The sequence below is a fragment of the Brachycentrus maculatus genome, unplaced genomic scaffold, assembly GCF_059751285.1.
Source record: "Brachycentrus maculatus isolate JH-2025_06_01 unplaced genomic scaffold, ASM5975128v1 h1tg000340l, whole genome shotgun sequence".
Classification (NCBI taxonomy): Eukaryota; Metazoa; Arthropoda; class Insecta; order Trichoptera; family Brachycentridae; genus Brachycentrus; species Brachycentrus maculatus.
This window is the reverse complement of record NW_028281089.1, coordinates 938,593-959,144: the sequence shown is the minus strand read 5'-3', so window position 1 is coordinate 959,144 and position 20,552 is coordinate 938,593. Positions and strand designations below refer to the sequence as shown.

The window sequence follows — 20,552 nt, the reverse complement described above, 5'->3', positions numbered from 1 at the left end:
TGATTCAATTTAGATATACGAAACGCTCACAGGTCAATCGGTGTAAGTCACATTTTCTCCTAGTTGGCACCTAGCACGGAACAATGAACAATTATTCAGTGATTAATTTTAATTTCATTAACTGTTTCGGCAGTCACTTAAAAAATGGTAAAATCTTACCATTTTAAATTTAAGTTTTACTTTTAAAATACCAGTATTTTTTAAAATCTACTGGATACGTGCTTCGATGCATTCCGCATCATTTATATGACTAATATTACTCATTTTCAAACACCGTATACGGTGTTTGAAAATGAGTCATATTAGTCATATAAATGTGTTTTATTTCTGTTTTGAATCCAATTTTTTGTTGTATTTAGAGTAGTTGTGTTTACATTAATTTACTCCAATGTTGTCTTATACAAGTATTTTATTTTAACGATAAATTAATTAAACGAAAAAATATATATTAAAAAATAGGAAAATTTGTAATGGCAGGAGTAATAGTATCTATGGAGTTGCATTAATATGGAAGAGGTTAAAAATGTTTTCAAAGACATAGTGTGGTATTCTAGTATTTTTACCTCTACGGAGAAATGACGTAATGTTTAGTTTTTAGATCAGTTATATTTAGTTTTTTTCCGGACTTACGCTGGTTGTCCGCGGAAGCCTCCATATATCCTGAAGCGCTGGGTGTCTCAAACCGGAACCATAGAACATCCTGCTAGAGGGTTTTTTCTTTGCTTCATGTAGAGAGTTTTACGTTCTAATTTACATATTAAAAATAATATTTATACAAAATTCTACTTTATAATTATGAAAGAAAGTCGTTCTTTAATTCTTTTTTTTTCTAATTCTACATTTTTCATTCGATTAAATCATTCGAATACTGAGCAGGGTTTAAAAATTACATTAATCGATTTTGTTATGTTGTCCCAGGTGCTGGATGAACGAGAGTCCTCACACGATGATCCTGGGCATCGTCGTGGCCATCACCATCCTGCTGAACCTGATCTTCCTGTGCAACATAGTGAGGGTCCTCTGCACCAAGCTGCGGGCCAACCCGGCGCACGGAGCGCAGGGCCCTTCCAGAACTGCCCTCCAGGCATTTAGGTGAGTAAAGTGTCCACAATTTCGGCCAAGACGTTTTTTTTAGATAGGGGTTGCATTTATTATTTACTTCGCTTATTGTGTACAAGGTTTATAGATAAATAAGTGGATTTTTAGAAGAAATGTGGATAGAAGATGGGCCACTGAACACGTTATAAACAAAGAATATCCTAAAAAAATTAACTAACTAACCATCACGCCGCTTCCCCGCAGGGGTAGGCAGAGAGAATTGAACGCCACACCACTCTGTCTTTGCAAACATTCTTTGCCTCTTCTACATTCATGCATCTCACTAAAATTTTGTAACTCGTAGATACATTGAACAATCTCGTGATACAGTGCTTATGAGTTTACAACAGCCATCTATGTTGGATTGGAAAAGCTTTTATTAAGCAGAGACACTTTAATTTAAATGTATGCAATATCCGAACTCCGGATTATTTTACATACTGGGAAACGATTAAAAAATATATTTTCATTTTTTTAGTAGATTATAATATGATCAGTCTCTTCATTTTTTAAAGAACAACCCCCACAACCTCTATTTTAGAGGCTCGTCTGTAGGTAGGGTAGTAAGTTTAGGGAAGGTTATATATCATAAGCACCCTGAAGAATTGAAAATAACTCTTTCTTGAATTCCCTTTTCAATTGGCGAGAGTCGAACCACGACAAGTGTAAAAATCATGATAATTTTGAAAAATTTTAGGCGTAATTTTTGTTGAATACTGCATCGAAATACGATGGCTGCGTTGTCCTTATTTTCAAATTATATCTTTGTATTTTGTCAGTCTATAAAAAGACAAATTCTTTAAAAAATTTAGGTTCCTTAAATACATTTTTTTTGGTTCATTCAATCAATTTTACTGTCAGGAGTAAAAAAGGTTCTTAGACAGTCACTAAATTCAGGTGACCAAAAGTTAAGTACACTTTGAGACGTAATGGACTAAAACGTATGAAATTGCGACAAAATCTTTATGGGTATAGGGTGACCCTCATCTCTCAAGCACTTTGGCGTTCGACAGGTCTTACTTTCGACGCTAAAAATATAGAAGTTGACTTAAAATCGAATTGCTTGATGTAACAGGTTGAAATTATTATTATTTGTGTGACGTCAGGGCGCACTAGAAGCAGACGATCATGATGAGGAAGATGATGAAAATACCAGTTCAGAAGGAAGGACATTTCATCATAAATCTACACACATCTCTAATGTGTATGGGGATAAGCAACAAAATAATATATAACACAAATTATGGCTTTGAAATAAATATAAGTGATTTTTTCACTGTAATATTTATTCAAAATTACCCTGAACTGGTACCTGAAGCAGAGGGCTGATCACCTTTCCTTCATGTGTTAATGATCAAGATAACACTGCATTTATATGATGCAGTACTCTATGCACCATTGGACGCGGATGACAGTTTGAAGAAAGAAGTCACGAGATATCTAATATTTTTTTTAAAAGTAGTGTGGTTGTCAATCGTGGATAGAATTGGCGAATGTGACTCGCGTGTAAAGTGATCATTTGACCAAGTCTATGGACGATCAAAAGCCCTGTAAATACCCAGACTTCCATGTTCCTAATAATCTCGTATATAAATAACCAAATAATAATAGTTTTGTCGTATTTAACGAACTCAACAGGTTATACCAACACATATAAATAATACGAGTTCATTATTTCTAGCAATATATAAATTCGTCATTTGGAAAGGTAGTCGTATTATTCATTATTTTTATCAGACCAGAATTATTTTCCTGGAAAATGGAAGGAAGAGAATAAAAGACCGCCTTAAACATAAATTCCTCTTTATATTTTATAGCGGGGAAGGTTTTATTAGGGTTTTCCTTTGCACAGCTTTGGCCGGGGCAGTAAAAAGTCTTAGTGCTTCACGATTATTCCTTTTATGTCTCCGGTCATAAGGTAATCTGCATGGCATTTTAATTCAGCATAATATTTTGCGATATCTTTCAACTTTTTCAAATTGTCTTCATGAAGATACTAAAACCTATGAATAAATTATATTAAAAAAAACAGCGACGTCAACGCAACAAAAACAATTCCGAATAGTGATCGTATTTTGTTCATTACTTGTAATATTTTTGATTTTACAATGTTTGCGGACAGGGGCGTACCTTCCATATAGGCAGAAAAGTAGTGCCTATCCCAACTTACATATAAAACGTAACCAGTACCTATCCTACCTTACTAAGTAGTACTAGCTTACCTTACTACCTATCTCTATTAGCTACCCTTGTAAATTGTACCTAGCTTACCTTACTACCTACTCTACTTCTACTAATTCAATGCTTTAGCTGATTTAGCAAATTTTGCAACTGTCAAGAAGCACGCTGTCCGCCATAGGGAATGTTGAAATAATGCGTGTGAATTGAATAGATGGCACTGCCATTGCACCAAAATATCTGTTGCATTATAACATCTCGGCATGGGCAAAGAAAAATATGGAAGTCTGGGTAATTACTGGGATTATGTTCAAAATTTAAAAATAATATAGGAAGCTTATGATCCATCATAGGCTGCTTAAGTAAAAAATATGTTATACGTGTGTAAAGTGATCACTTAAACCAGCCTTTAAGGGTCGTCAGCCCCGTAAATGCCTAGACTTCCATATTCTTCTTCATCTTTGATGAGATGTCAAAAAATTATATAAAAAATATAGATTTATTTATTCAATATATCCAACATTGACAGGCAACACAAATCGGATTCGATACAGGAAATATCTGATATAAACCGTTTAATGGACGCATTATTTTACACCTTCATTAGACTACGCTTTTTTTTGCTTTTCATACTTGATACAAGTATATTGCAAAATGTTATGGTTTAAAAAAAATCGAATCCATCTAAGTCAGACGGGAAAAAACTCACTTTGTTAGTTTACAGTTTAGACTAAATATCGGGCAACATTGATGGATGGGCGGATGTTAAAACATAAATCAAAATACGTTAGACCTAACTCAAAGGTTACCTTATACTAAATTAAAGTGTATCTCAGTCACTTAGTTCACTCCATACTAGCCCAGAAATATCATCGGATAACATCAATCTTTGGAAAATGGAAAAAAAAACTGGTAGACGAGCCTTAACGCAAATACTACCCAAGAATTAGATTTGATTGTCCATTTTTTAAATGCGATCACATTACTTAACTAACTAACCATCACGCCAGTTTCCGCATGATTAGGCAGAGACAATTGAATGCTACACCACTTTGTCTTGTGTATAAATATTGTATAAATATATTGTTTTGTTACAATGATTAAGGAAAACACTTGTGTTTTACCACTTGAGTTTTATTATAGACTACATGTTTCAGAAGTTAAACTTCCATCATTCAGGTCTGTATAATAAAAGATATAACATATATAATAACATGTTATTATACAGACCTGAATGATGGAAGTTTAACTTCTGAAACATGTAGTCTATAATAAAACTCAAGTGGTAAAAAACAAGTGTTTTCTTTAATCATTGTAACATATCTTACCACAAAGTTAATGCCGAACTCTCGTCTCTCAAAGTGGAATAGAAGGCCTGCTGACGACAGTCAACAGTCCGCCTTCTCCTGAGGAGTTTTACGTGGTTTCCTCCCAGCAACGAGCAAATGCTGAGAAATTCCTGATTGACCCACACTAGATTATCCCTCCTGTTCCTTACACAGATAAAATAAAAATAAAATTTAACAACACTTTGAGTGTGTCCAAACACTTGTTTACAAATCTGGATTATCTCCAATTAGGAGTTATTTCATACTATTTTTTGACATCGCTACATAGATGAAGAAGAATATGGGCGTAAATGCCCAGACTTATTCTTCTTCATTTATGTTGAGATGTCAAAAAATAATATTTCTGTTAGTTAGAACAAATAAATATTAACTAAATGATTTATAAACCTTGTACATAATAAGCAAGGTTATTAATAAATCCAATTTAATTTATATTTGAAACAATAACTTTATGATCTTCCATTTTATAATTAAAATATAACTTTATTTTAAAATCACTCAAAATATTTTATTAAAACTTGTTTAATTATAATGTCAACCTTGAATTCTGTTAAGAAGAAAGTGTTTTAGTATTAATCAGTCTTAAAAAAGAAGCGGCTAGCTTCGAAACCGGTAGACATTGTAATTAAGTTATAATAAAATATTTACAGCGATTTTAAAACAAAGTTTTATTTTAATTATATCATACAATAAATGCAACACCATTCTAAAAAAATGAAACGTTTGATTTGTTTGCGATATCTTGTATTGACTTTTACTTGATTTCAGGGCTACCTTTTTGCTGGTGCCTCTCCTGGGACTTCAGTACCTGGTGTTCCCGTTCAGACCCCCAGCCAACCACCCCTGGGAACTCGTCTATGAATATGTATCAGCCTTCACAGCATCGCTACAGGTAACTTTTTTCGTGTAACTTTATTATTTATTCAATAAAAACAACAGTCATTGTATTTATTGATTCAGCATTCACTTTGTGGTAAGACATGATGAAAAAATAAAAGAAAAACACTTGTTTTTTTCCCACTCAAAAAAACTCCAGTGGTAAAAAAACAAGTGTTTTTCTTTTACAACAGTCATCATAATTTACTGTTTAATATTTAAAAAGCTTGAAACAAGACTAAACGTTAAAAAAATGTATCGTTTTTTTCTACTTTTATTTTATTGAAAATAAAATAAAACTAAAAAATAAAAAATATATATGAAAGTTTTCATAATGTTTGGAGTGTATCCAAATACTTTTTCATAAATCTGGATTATCTGATTAGTTTTTTAATTCAACTTTGAAGATTTCTTAAAACAATTTTAGAATAAGACACTGAACTACTCACCCTTCATAAAAATACAAAATTAAAATAAACTACTGGTCAAATGACTACGCACGAATACACATACTCATACTTATGAGAATGAGTGTGTGTTTTTGATAATACGTTCACATATATAAATACACACTCATTCTCATGAGTATAAAGTAGTGTGGGACACGTACATACAGTCATAAATAAACCCTGAAGAGGGCAACAGGTTGTTGAAACTAGTTGGTTGTTAATAAAAATGTGAGTGGATCAAAAAACGAAGTCTTTTTATTTCTCAAAATAATATGTTACTAGTTACTTTGTCCGCCTTCCTAGTGTAATGGTCAGCACGCTCGGCTACCGTTCTGGAGGTCCCGAGTTCGATTCCCAGGGGTGTCAAATAAATAAAAGTGATTCTTTCACTCTAATATTTATTAAATATTACCCTGGACTGGTACCTGAAGCTAAGGGCTGATCACCTTCCCTTCTTGTGTTAACGATCAAGATAACACTGCATTTATATGATGCAGTGCCCTATGCACCGTTGGGGTTCAAGGGGTTAGAAAAAGACATCTATGACGTATTTATGTATTTACGTATTAAGTATTAAGTATTCGATTTCCAGGGGGGATCAAATAAATATAAGTGATTTTTTCACTCTAATATTTATTGAATATCACCCTGGACTGGTACCTGAAGCGGAGGGCTGATCACCTTTCCTTCGTGTATTATCGATCAAGATAACACTGTGTTTATATAATGCAGTGCCTTTTCTTAATAATTAATATTGTAAGTAAAAAAATAAACTTTTCCTTCGAATAATAAATAAATAAAAAATTGTTTATTATTGAAATGCTTTATTTTAAGTTTGCTTTAAAATGCTTTATTGGGGTGCGGATAAGGGTTTGAATTGAAAAAGTTACTTTGATGAAATGTCGTAAAAGTATGAATAGTAATGTTTAAATGGTACTTTTTGTCCATTATTTTATTATTAGGTACTTACTTAGTTTCTGACTTTGTTTTCTCGATAACAATAACAAATTATCCGTGCGCGTTCTGGAGCGTGATGGCTCCCGCGTCTTTAGCTTTACATGTTACAGACTTTGCTTCATAAAACCGATTCGTTTAAAAAAAATTAACTGTCTCATTCATACTCAAACGACGTCTACTAAAACTTGGCTGAGTTGTTCGTATGATGTCACATTTACTGGAGCAGTTAACAGTTCCGCCAACACAAACAAAAAGGCGGGAATGGCGGCCATAATGCTTTATGAGAATGGGGAACAGCGATGCGAAAATGTATTCATATACGTGTTATTTATATTCTACATAAGAGCCATAATTGCATGTTTTGTATTTTTCATTCACTGTTTTGGCATTAAGGCTAAGAACTCAAACGTTCAAACGTTCAAAATTCAGAACGCGAACTGTCACGCCAGGGGTCTACGGGTTTCCGTACACAATTGTTTTTTGGAATGCATATTAGAAATAGTTTTTTTTTTTGGAGTACATATTTAAAAAAGTTAATTGACTGCTTACCCCTTTCAATAACTCTTTTCCTTTCAATACCATATATTTATTTCGGAAAAATAAACTTGTTTTTTTTTCTTCTAAATGTAGGATTTAGGATTTTTACGGAGTGTGTGGAAGTTTTTGGTGAGAGTATTTGAATGTTTTTGATGTTTTTGAATTAAAATAAACCCTGATGATGACTTATGAGAATGAGTGTGTGTTATAGACAAGGTTCAATGTTCTTATCGAAACCGGTAGGTTAAATTGTATTAATAAAAAAAGTGGTGAAAACAAAGTTAATTAATTTTATCAAGTTTATAAAATGTGCCACAAAGTATCTGCGGAAAACATTCATTAATATTTAATTGTTATTTTATTTTGTAAAGTTGTGCTATTTATTTATCATTTATTGATTGGGCAGTCGAATAACATAATGATTTAAATATAAAAATAAACATTTGGGTAATACCACATTACAGTTTACTAATGTGAACACGACTAGTTTCGAAAACTACAGATGTTTTCATCAACAGGTGAAAATACAAACTAGAAAAATAGACGAATCATTATTAGATTTAAGTTTTGTACTGAAATTTATTTGTGGAACGACAACTGTGCATATAGATTTTTCCACTTTGATTTTATTTGATTAGTGATCGAGTTTCTTCGTTACCGATATCATCCGACTAGTAGGAGGCTAGACGAAATTCTTCATATATACACGATTTATTTTTATTTTGAAATAGGTTAGAAATTCGACTGCCGAATCAAATAATCAAAGACTGGATAATGTGAGTAGGTTATACGTAGAGCATAATTGCGTAATACTCTAATTTTCTATTACTTGCACATTCGGAGATTGATTTAATACACATGTATTGTGGAAAAGGTATAATAAAATCGTCGCATGTTCCTCATCGCACAAACGACACAACTTGGAAAATTCTGTACTTTATGAGTTCAGTAGCTAATGAGAACAATGACAAATAATTCTATGTTAATTTATGCGGTCAGAATTGAATAAAACATCAAGAAATAATACTTAGCTAGAACAAACTTCAAGAAGTTAAATTAGGCTGAAGTAAAGTAAAGTTTTCATTTTGTTTTTGCTAAGTGAAATCTAGAAAGTTTGACATTAATGATTTTGTCAAATTATATACGTTCTGACATTGTACGAGTAAAACACATTATATATGTAAGTCTGAGAGATTAAATGGTTAAGGAAGAAGCTGGAACCACAAGAAAAGTAAAGTAAAAGTAAGAGATTACAACATTTTTTGTGTGTCTAATACAAAAATTTGAGTTGTGTGGTTGTTAATCATGGGTAGAATTGGTAAATATTACACATGTCGTTCACTCCTTTCAACAACGGCATTTTTCAAAAACCGTCAATTGTCAAATTTTCGGAATGCTCAGAAAATGTACTATATCTCAGCAAAAGCGGCATATTTTTAGCTTAATATTTACCCGCTAAAGGGGAGAAAGTGTTGTTTTTGCATTTTGAAGAAAAGTTATTGTAAAATTATTTTTTTAATTATACTTAATATTTTTCAAATGGAGAAAAAACATTCAGGTTTTACCTAAAAAGATTTTATGGATAATGCTAATCTAAGTATTGCCTTCTTTCCATCTGACCATCTACCATACATCGTTTTGCCGCATATTCGTATGAGAGAACGTATATTTTCCCGGCATTCATATTTGAGTGTCGGGTTGTGGTACCGTGGTAAGTGTCACGGACTCTTAAATCAGAGTTTCTCGGTTCGAACCCACTCTACCACAATTTGATACCTATTTCTAATAATGAGACGCTTAGGCTCACTCACAGAAATAGTATGAAATTGAAATATTTCTGCAAATAATAAAAACACAAATATTTCTATTTGAAATAATTTTTTTATCTTACCAAATCCGATCCAAAGTATCCAACATATCCATCCCCAAAGAAAACAAGGTGCTAGTCAAAACCTGTTGGAAAAAAGTACCAAAAATATATGTGTTTGAAATTGTCACAAAGTATCAACAAAAATCAGTCAATAAAACATAAATACTTACATCTTGAAAATAATGCAATATGGAAATTCAATACTGGTCAGAATGGTGAACGTTATACAAGTCTTTTAAGCGATAACTTAAGCCAGCCAAACGCAAAGCCTTCTATCATTTTTAGTACACAAACGATCGATGCTTCGTCTAAATTTGAGACACCTTTAATATATATCAATATCACCGTATCTAAAGGTTTAATAACGCTTTTCGCAAGTTCAATGTTTGATGTCGGTAATTGTGTTTGAAAGGCCGAATTTTCGACAAAGGCGGCATTTTCTGTTCGCCCGAGGGCGGCACAATGTCTAGAGCGGCTACATGTCTAGGGACGTCCCTGCCTTTGTCTGAAAAAAGCGAACAGAGCTCAAATAAAATTGATGTTTAGACCACGATATTATATTTTCTTTTGTGCAACCAGGTAGGCCATAGGGCACCACATGGATCCATCACGATGATAGCATGACCTTGACTATATGAAAGGAGAATAACCAGTTCAACTCTATGTTCATTAATAATAATAATAAATTTGGATAATTTCAATGGCACCATTTTCGTAATATTCTACCTCAAGGGCGCTTCACTGTGATCGAGTTGGGGAAGTGGACTGTGGAAATAATTTGGAAAAAAATGCGTTTTTTGGGTATTTTTATCTTTAAATCGTCATTTTATTCCACACCGTTAATGACAAATCAATAAATATCACAAATATGACACTCTCCTTATCATTCACTGTCAATTTTATGCAATACCATTCAAAAACACAACCTCATGACTACTTACTAAAGGAATGGTTATTCCGAAGTAGTCATGAAGTAGTGTTTTTAGGAGGTATTAAACAAAGTGAGTGATAGGAATAGTGTTTTATTACTATACCACAAACATAACGATGCTTTGACAAACAAAAAAACAAAACATATAAATATGCTTTCTTAAAAATAGGCAATGAGGCAAAATTGATGAAATAATTAAAACATCACACATTATCAGTAAAATGTCTATAGGCTTAAATATCAGTTACAATTTTTCACTACGTAATTTCTAAAAGTTTACGTTACTGTGGACAGAAAGCTTAAAGCTTCTGTGTCAAATCCGGCAATTTAGACGAAAGCTTTCAATGGTCAACAAAATACGCAGGAATTCATCATTCAAAAAGCTTCATTTTAAACTCAAACGTATTTCCCTAAAATCGGTGTACGTTTTATCCCTGTATTCGGATAAACACACCTTGAGCTGTGTACTCGACAAAGCGATAATGAAATGTAGATTTTAATTAAAATGGATGGCATCCTTTAGTGGCGGTGAGAATGAGGAAAGTGGTGTAAGCTTGGTTTGATTAAATTGATGTTTGCACCTCATTTCATCTGGTCAACACCGAGTAATCGGTGGGTTGTGTGCGGAGGTAGGTGCTCACCATACTGGACAACAAACCAGGGTGACAAAACTCACTCGTTTCAATTAATTTTTTTAAAGTAATATTTTGAGTGTGTCTAAATTTTTGCTCATTTTCAAATACCGTATACGATATTATTTTTTGACATCTCATCAAAGATGAAGAAAAATACGGAAGTCTAGGCATTTACGGGGCTAACGACCGTCATAGGCTTGTTTAAGTGATCACTTTACACACGTGTAACATTCACCAATTCTACCCATTATTGACAACCACACTACTCAAATTCTTGTATTCTATATGTATGAACCAATTTAGAAACCTTGTTCTTGAATCACTAGAACTTCACTTGAGACATCTATTGGCGAGATGTACTTAATCTTAGATGAGATCTAAAAAAAAATGAAAATAACTCCTGTAATTGGAGATAGTCCAGATTTTGTGAACAAGTATTTGGACACACTCAAAATGTTGTAAACCTTATACGATATTTAAAGCATCAAAACATACTTTTTCAATTTTAAGTTTCACTTGAAAAATTATAATATTTCATAAAATCTATTGTGACACGTGTTTCGATGCATTCCACATCATTTTCAAACCTAAGTCTAAATTTATCCTTCTCCCACCACTTTTTTTATTCATACAATTCAACCTACCGGTTTCACCAATACATTGTCATCATTAGGGTTTATTTTAAATCAAAAACATTAAAATACTTTCACCAAAAACTTAAGGGAAATCCTTAATATGATTTTTATGGACTGTGTGGAAGTTTTTGATGAAAGTATTTTAATGTTTTTGATTTTAAATATACCCTGATGATGACAATGTATTGTTGAAACCGGTAGGTTGAATTGTATTAGTAAAAAAAGTGGTGAAAACAAAGTTAATAAATTTTATAAAGATATTATAAAATGTGCCACAAAGTATCTGCGGAAAACATTCAAGAATAAAAATAGCTTTAACTATGTTACAATTAGAGTTGTGAGACGTTGAATGATAAAAGGGGAGATATCAGCCGTTTTTTTTGTTTAATTATTTATTTATATCAGTACAAAAAAGGGGAGGCTTTAGTCATTGTCATATTGTCAATTGTAGGTTTGTTTTTGTGAATTTTTACTGTTCAAAGTTTTTTAACCCATTCCGTTCCTACTTGTGAGTGCATTTACTCTATGTGTTTAAAGTTTCTATTATTTCGTGTAATTTATGAGTGAAAATTCTAGGCAAAAATACCCGCGAACGCTCTGTTCTCCCGTTCATATTTGCTAAATATACTTTCCTAGTCATTTTTTCGTTTTTACATTACCTAACCTTTTATACGAAATCATTTACCTGCTCCAAAATCTATCCATGTACCAATATTTCACACTCGGATCTACATTCATCTCTTTCAAAAACCATAATTTTGGATTTGCTAACATTCATCAAAAAATCACTTTCCTAGTACACATAATACACTTTTGTCACCAACGCCTGCACGTCTTCACTGCTATCGGCAAGAAGAACAGCATCGTCAGCATACAAAAGGCAACAGACAGTCAAATCATTCATTCTAGCTCCAACATTTAAATCTTTCAGGTATGCCAAATACTTGAAAGCGGTCAGGTTAGGAGTCGAAACAATCGGCGGGTATGTATGAGGAGATGCATGAACGTGGAAGAGGCGAAGAATGTTTGCAAAGACAGAGTGGTGTGGCGTTTTATTCTCTCTGCCTACCCTTACGGGGAAGCGGCGTGATGGTTAGTTAGTTAGTCAGTTTTACCTTTTATTCTCTTTGATAACTAACTAAATTTAAACAAAATGTCATAAGTCTATCTTTATTTTTACTATCCATAAAGCAAAAGAATATTCTAGAATCTTAATTTACTTTACAATATAACTCTTCCTTCAATATTCTCCTCTTTTCTTTTAAAAACAATGGTTACTTCCAGGGCTTATTTCCCTAACTATGGATTATGATTTCCATTTTAAAATATAAGGTCAGCCAAAAAAAACATTTAACCCGTTTTCAATACCCTTAACAAAGTCGAACTAGAGACCTTAATTAGAATCTGATTGTATCAAATTTATGGATATATTTTTCCTCTATTTCCGTCGAAATATTGGATAAATTTTCGGTGCGTAATATTATATCCATCAGTCTATATTTTTAGGACAGGTGATATCATTAAACCATTATTTCAAAGTTTATATCTGTATTTATTTAACAAGTATCGCTTTCGGTATTGAGATAAAATTAGACTACCATTTTCGAAAAAAAAAGAGTCGCAAAATTGTAAAATGTATAAGGGTTTGAAAATGTGAGATGAGATGCCTGAATGTATGAAGAATGAAAAGAGTCTTTATCTTCTTCTGTTCTGAAAAAATCAGAACTTCTCCCCATTTTAGTGAAATACCCTTGATGGCAGTACGGCTGTCCAAACTCAAAACACAGTAAGGGACATTTTTTTGAAGTACGTTTTTGGACTTAGTAGATTCTACTTAGTCAAAAATGCAAAAAAAGTACTAAAAAAACTGTCTCTTACTGTGTTTTAAGTTTGGACAGCCGAGTAGTTGAAATCACTTTAAAACAGGTCGTAAACCCTTTGAATACTAAATTTTCCGTTTTCTTCTGAATTTACGCTGAGATATCAATACAAAAATATTTAATTAAAATATGTAGCTTTTGGTTTGAATCAATTAACATTTATGCAAGATATGTGAATGAAACGATAAATATAAAATCCATCCATGATAATTACATAGATAACAAATTTAAAATCCATTTTGTGAATGGAATGATAAATCTTAAATCAATGCGAGATATGTAAATGGAATGATAAAATTAATATTCATGTGAGATATGCGAATGGAATGATAAATTTAAAATCCACGCGAGATTCGCGAATGGAATGATATATTTAAAATCCACACGAGATTTGTGAATGGAATGATATACATATTTAAAATCCACGTGAGATTTGTGAATGGAATGATAAATTTTAAATCCATGCAAGATATGTGAATGGAATTATAAATTGAATTTAAAATATAATTCTAAAAATAACTAAAAATTACAGAGGATAAATTAATATATATTTAAAATCAGGTTTATATTTAATATATTTTAATTTAGAAAAATAAATTAAGAATCCATACAAGATATGTAAATGGAATGATAAAATGATAAATTCCGTGCTAAATATGTGAATGAAATTATAAATTGAGAATAAAATAAAATATTAAAAATAACTAAAAATTAGAGAAGATAAATTAATATTTATATTTAAAATGAGATAAATATTCAATATATATTTAAATTTAGAATAATAATCAAAATTGAAATACATATATTCAAAATTTAAATTTAAATTTGGAATAAATAGATTACCACAAGGTGACTGTCGAATCAGTTAATGGAATTAGAATGATACATTTTAAATCCATGCAAGATATTCGAAAGGAATAATAATTTCAAAATCCATGCAAGATATGTGAATGGAATGATACAATTCAAATCCAATATCATTTCCAAAAATAACTAAAAATAACAGAAGACAGACCGAGGTAACATTTCTTTATAAAACCTCCGTCATATGTTGAAAGACATCGCTCATATTATTATCATACTTAAATGTAATAAATTTTCATTTTGAAAATAATCTTCCTGAAGCGTGGCGCCATCTGTGACGCGTGTGGAAACTTATTACAAGATATAAAAATGAAAAACGGAGAAATGTAATTTCCTGTCATTTAATAAAGTCTAGTAAAAATAAAGCCACCTCAGTTTGTCCACCTCCGTGGTGTACTGGTTAGCGTGTTAAGCTACCGTGCTGGAGGTCACGGGTTCGATTCCCAGGGGAGGGATGAAAATAAATATTAGAGATTTTAGACTGTAATATTTATTTTATATTACCCTTGAATGGTCCCTGAATCGCAGGAATGATCGCCTTGCCTTCATGTTAGTAATGATCACGATAAATCTGCGTCAGTACGATGCGGTGCCCTATGCACCATTAGGTGCGGATAAAGGTAAGAGGATTAGCAAAAATAGTAAATAGTGCAATAATAAAAATAAATACATCGTCTGAGAGATTGTTTTACTGTTCTTTCTTCTCTCATTCACATGCCCAAACCATCTAAACACACCTTTCTTAATTTTATCGATAATGCTTATCTCTCTGTATTCTTTCCAAATTTAACCATTCGAATATCTATCATACAGGAGTCCATAGTGCACCCTGCCAGTTTAAAACTGTCGTTTGAAAAAACATGATTAAGTCATTTAAATACTTGAAAGTGAAATATGTACTTGGTCAGGAACCGGAATAATCGGCGGGTATGTGTAAGGAGATGCTTGAATGTGAAAGAGGCGAATATTGTTTGCAAAGACAGATTGATGTGGCGTTCTATTCTCTTTACCTACTAATAAGGATGTCAACAGACTCGTTCACATTTGCGGTACTTTACAAAATCTTCACAAATAATTTAGTTAACCATTTTTTCAACATTTTAAAACCTAAATATTTTCCAAGGGCTTAAAATTTCCAATTCTACTTTAAAATAAATCGCCTAGTATAATTAAAAATCAATTAAAAGGATCACTCAAAATTGAATCATTCCAATCGCAGTGTCATATTTATCAATTATGGTGGAAATTAATATCCTTATTCACCTTAAAATTGGGGCAAATTTACAAGGGTTGAAAATGCTAAAATGTTTCTTACTCGAGTTTATGAAACAGGTTGTCTTCAAATTCAAGAGTAAACATTTTTATTTAAAAATAAAAGTTGGAGACTTCAAACTTTTAAGCACTTAGAGTAATTTACTTTTAAAGATATTTTGAAAGCTAAGAACATGTTTTAAAATTAACTAAGTTCATCAAAAATATTAATAAAAGGTTAAAAATTAAATTATTTTTGTGTTTTTTGCTAAAAAAAATACTACCACTTTTTATAAACATAATGAAATGTATAAAATACAAATTTTGTTTTTCACGAATTTATTTTTGGTACTGTTATTCTAATAGGTCTATCTTTTTCGACAAATGTCTTATCTTTTTCGGGGATAAATGCTTAATTAAAAAAAAGAGAAATTTGAATAGTTGAAATAAAATAAAAAGTTGTGTATATGTATATATATATATATATATATATATATATATATATATATATATATATATATATATATATATATATATATATATATATATATATATATATATATATATATATATATATATATATATATATATATATATATATATATATATATATATATATATATATATATATATATATATATATATATATATATATATATATATATATATATATATATATAAGGTAGGCAAATGATATTTATTACTTTTTATCTAATATCCAAAAAAAGTAAAATAAGTTCAGAAAACGAATGTGGTTGGTAATTGAAACAACAAAACACCGAGTAAAATTGTTATAGTCAAGTATTTCAAATACTTGTGGATGGAATATTTCTTAAATTATTTAATTTCACGCGTTTCTATCCTATGCATTTTGCATTAGTGTCTAGACTTTACAAATAGTGGTGTTAAGAAATAGTGTTAATTACCATGAAAATTTTCACACAAAAAAATATTTTTAATATCTATAACATTTACTTTTCGTTTGTCATTTATCTTTTCTTACAAAAAAAATGTTGTTTTAGTATATATTTGACCGCTAATCGAATTTTTAGTCAACCGGTGTCAAAACGTTTTTCTTAAAAAAAGTAGCAACATTAAATAAAGATGTATACATCCTTCAAGATTTTTAAAGAAAACCAAAGTAATAAAAGTGATAACGATGATATTAAAATATCATCGTTTTAATTTTTATTCTTATGATCCTCAATTATTAGTTTTCAGCATGAATATTTTACTTAAATCGTGAATATCATTCAAATCAATACTCAAAGTTAGAGGACACGAAGTTATTCCCGTATATAAACAAAAAACTGTTTGATCGTAAGCGAGTCGCAAAGTAGTTGGAGAGTTTTGGATCTAAATTTACAAAAGACAACTCTGCCAATGAAAGAAAAACTTTGATTTCCGGAATATTCGTTTTTGGTATTTTCCCGCCGAACGTGGAACGGCAGAGTAGTAAATTTTCTTCAGCGAAAAACTGCTTTCCATTTTAACAGCCATATAAAATTTCATATGTGTACAATCCCTCCAAGGAGTAATATCAAACAAATGGTAGAAGCATTCGAAATCTACATATTAAACGCTGACTGCCAACTCCAGTCCCAGTGTGTCTATTACGAAGAAAAAACAAGAAGTCGCATTTGTTGAAGCAATAAGTTTAATGTTTCCGCTAGGCGGTCTGGAATTCAAATAGAAATTTTCTTTGAGGATGAGAAGTAAGAAAAACGGCTCGGGATCTTTTCATGGACCCCTGATAAGGTTTCTTAAAAAATCATTAATGGCTTAACTAGATTATATTTTCATATTTTTTTTACATCTTATCAAAGATGAAGAAGGATATGGAAGTCTGGGGGGGCTGACGACCGTCTGGTTGGTTGGTTTAAATGATCACTTTACACACGTGTAACATTCACGAATTCTACCCATTATTGACAACCACACTACTCAAAATCTTGGAAGTTCTTTACGAATTAATTTTGAAACATTTTTCTTGAATCACTAGAACTTCACTAAAAAAATATATGAAAACAACTCCTGTAGTTGAAGATAATCGAGATTTTGTGAACAAGTATTTGAACACACTCAAAATGTTGTAGATTATATATATTTTTTTAATTTAAGTTTTTTTCACTATTTCTGAAAATCTATTATGTTTCTATGCATTCTGACGGTGTTTGAAAATGATGCGGAATCCATCGAAATACGTGTCACAAAGTTTTAAAGAAATAGCGGTATTAACTAAGTAAAACCTAAATTTAAAATTAATAGAATGTTCCATAAAGTGACTGCTGTATCAATAATTGGAATTGGATTTTTTTATGTATAAAGAGGAAAAAGGTTAAAAGTTTTAGTTACATGTATTATATTAAATGCATCTCCACCAAGAAATGTCAGTGTAAAATTAAAAAATTGATAAGGTATTTCATATTACATACTTATTGATTTGGCATTAACTTTGTAAAATAACATGAAGATTTAAATATACAAATAAAACACTTCCTTAACATATTAAATACATAACTATGAGTTTATGTATTTGAGTTATAATTTTGAGTTTATCAATGCAAATACAACAAGTTTCAAGAACTACAGATTATCTCGACAACAGTTTGTGTCTTCACTTGTTGATGAGAACATCTCTTGCACTATTTAATGATTGTCTGGTGTAAGAATCATTTTACGCATTATGTAACATTAACCATTCTCTTTATATATCAACTAGTTAAAATATCATTGTATCCTTTGCGTAACATTTACAATTCTAACCATGATTCATGTAAACATAATTTGAAAATTTACAATAACACTTTACAATTTTAGAGAAAAGATATTGGCATCCTTTGGTTTAAAGCTGGATCGAATGTTTTCGATTAATATTTTACCGAATATCTTATTCCAATAACACCATAGCGAGTGAATTGGAAGTGCATATTGGATTAATTGTCGATAGGGTGAATACAAAGTACTCTACGCACATGGGACTTACAATAAATGTTGCGAAAACCCATGTATTGTGCAACAGTTCATGCCTAGATGCCCAGCAACCCTTGACGTCGAGTAACCAGCTCATCGAAAGGGTCGAGAGTTTCAAGTACTTGGGAGTGTACATAACTGAAAATAGCAGCCTTCAAAGGAACTAGGAGTACGCTTAGGACTCGCAGGGTCCGCATTTAACAGTATGAAGGCTGTCTGGAGATCGGATCTATACTCGGTGAAAACCAAATGCCGCCCATATACGTACAATGCCTGCATTGCTCCTATTCTCTTATACGGCTGTGAAACATGGCACCTTACAACGGCCCAGAGCGGCCATTTTGAAAGTAGGTTTAATATATAATAAAATATATTGAATTGTTACAAAATTAGATGCTTATGAAGCTGTAATTTTTTGTAACGTCTACATTAATGAACACATTAAGTTAATTAAAGTTGTAGAGCTTGCTTCGTGGCCATTAAAGGTGTGCGTTACAACAACTTGTCATGTTTTATTACCTGTAAATATGGCGCCATCTGGTGTCACAGCGTCAAAATTTATTTCTTATGGAATAAAACATCTAAACGTGTACTTAATTTTAATGTTTTGTTTCAGGGTATCTGCGTCGCTACCCTGTACTGCTTCTGTAACGGAGAGGTAAGAAAAAACACGTTATTTATTACGTTGCATACCCTTTTAAAGAATTCGATTGGAAAAAGAAGATATCGTATTTTTAAATCTATTTAATATGGCAAAAATATATTTTTATTTAATTTAAAACATTGCCTCTTGTAGACTGAGAAAACCTTGGCATGACCAGGTATGTCAAATACTTGAAAGTGGTCGTCAGGTTGCCGGGTATGTATGAGGAGTTGCGTGAATGTGGAAGAGGCGAATAAAAATTTTGCAAAGACAAAGTGGTGTGGCGTTCTATTCTCTCTGTCTATTCCTACGGGGAAGCGGCGTGATAGTTAGTTAATTAGTTAGCCACATGTAAAAATGTTTCAACTTAACATGCGATATGAAGTAGGGCCATTTTTAGGCATTTTTTTATGTGTATGCAAAAAAGCATAAAAACACAAAATGGATTTTCTACTTTGACCCCTATCCATACCTAGATATTGCATAGGGAACTGTATCAGATCTACAGGAAATTTTTTCACCTGTTTTTGGTTTGAAAATGCCACAATTATATGGAAAGAATTATTATCGATAAAATTAAGAAATGTGCTTTGAGATGACATGTAAACGAATGTGTGAAGTAAGAACGGTTAAGCAAATTTATGTTGCGAATGAATTGAAATGAAGAAAACTTGACTTGATCAAGTATATCAAATACTTGAAAGCGATCAGGTCGGGAATCGGAATAATCAGCGGGTTTATTTGAGAAAATACATGAATGTGTGTTTTTTAGATACTTCTATTAGACCTGTTGTATTTTTTTTTCCTTTCACATGCTTGTTCTTATTTCATAGATTTAGAAATATGGCTGAATACGGCATCATCAGTTGAGAGGTATGGTATGAAATATTGCAAAATGAGAAAATCATTGCTGGTAAACAAAAAACGTATTTCATGGCGAAATATAAAAAAAATCTATTTTCTCTTAAAAATGATCCACTTTCGAAAATTAGCTCTAGTCAAATTGATTTTTTTATGCGAAGGATCATAAAACAAAAGCCTTGAATCCTAAAATCCTTTCTGAACATCCCTGAAGGCTTTTTTTTTTTATTATTAGATTAAAACCAATATTTTTAGCTTTTCCACTTTTTTATTTGACCAGCGACCGGGTTTCGTCGTTACCGACATCATCAGACTGGTGAGAGGCTTTACAAATTTGTATGTTATATATAAAAGAAGGCAGGAGTTGATAACCATGATTTGATATAATTTTATGAGAAATTAATTTAATTTTAGTGAATTTAAGTATTGTATGATATTTTAAATATTTTTTTATAAAGGTTTTTTGTATTGAAAGCACGATTTTATATAAAGTTAAAATAGATTTGTATTTTTTGTAAATGAATTTAAATTATGTAACGAGGTATCAGGAAATGCTGGTTGACGG

General features: G+C 31.4%; 1 protein-coding gene across 1 annotated transcript in view; it reads left to right on the top strand.

Moving 5' to 3' along the window:
* Window positions 1-918: 918 nt before the first annotated feature.
* LOC148303925 (calcitonin receptor-like) overlaps window positions 919-20,552 on the top strand; it is a gene marked incomplete at its 5' end in the record, with an annotated part of 34,208 nt that continues 14,574 nt past the window's right edge. The window contains 3 exons of the mRNA XM_088269184.1: window positions 919-1,092; window positions 5,394-5,517; window positions 19,100-19,141. Of these exons, the coding sequence (XP_088125310.1) occupies window positions 919-1,092; window positions 5,394-5,517; window positions 19,100-19,141 (340 nt within the window). The remainder of the gene's footprint in view (window positions 1,093-5,393; window positions 5,518-19,099; window positions 19,142-20,552) is intronic.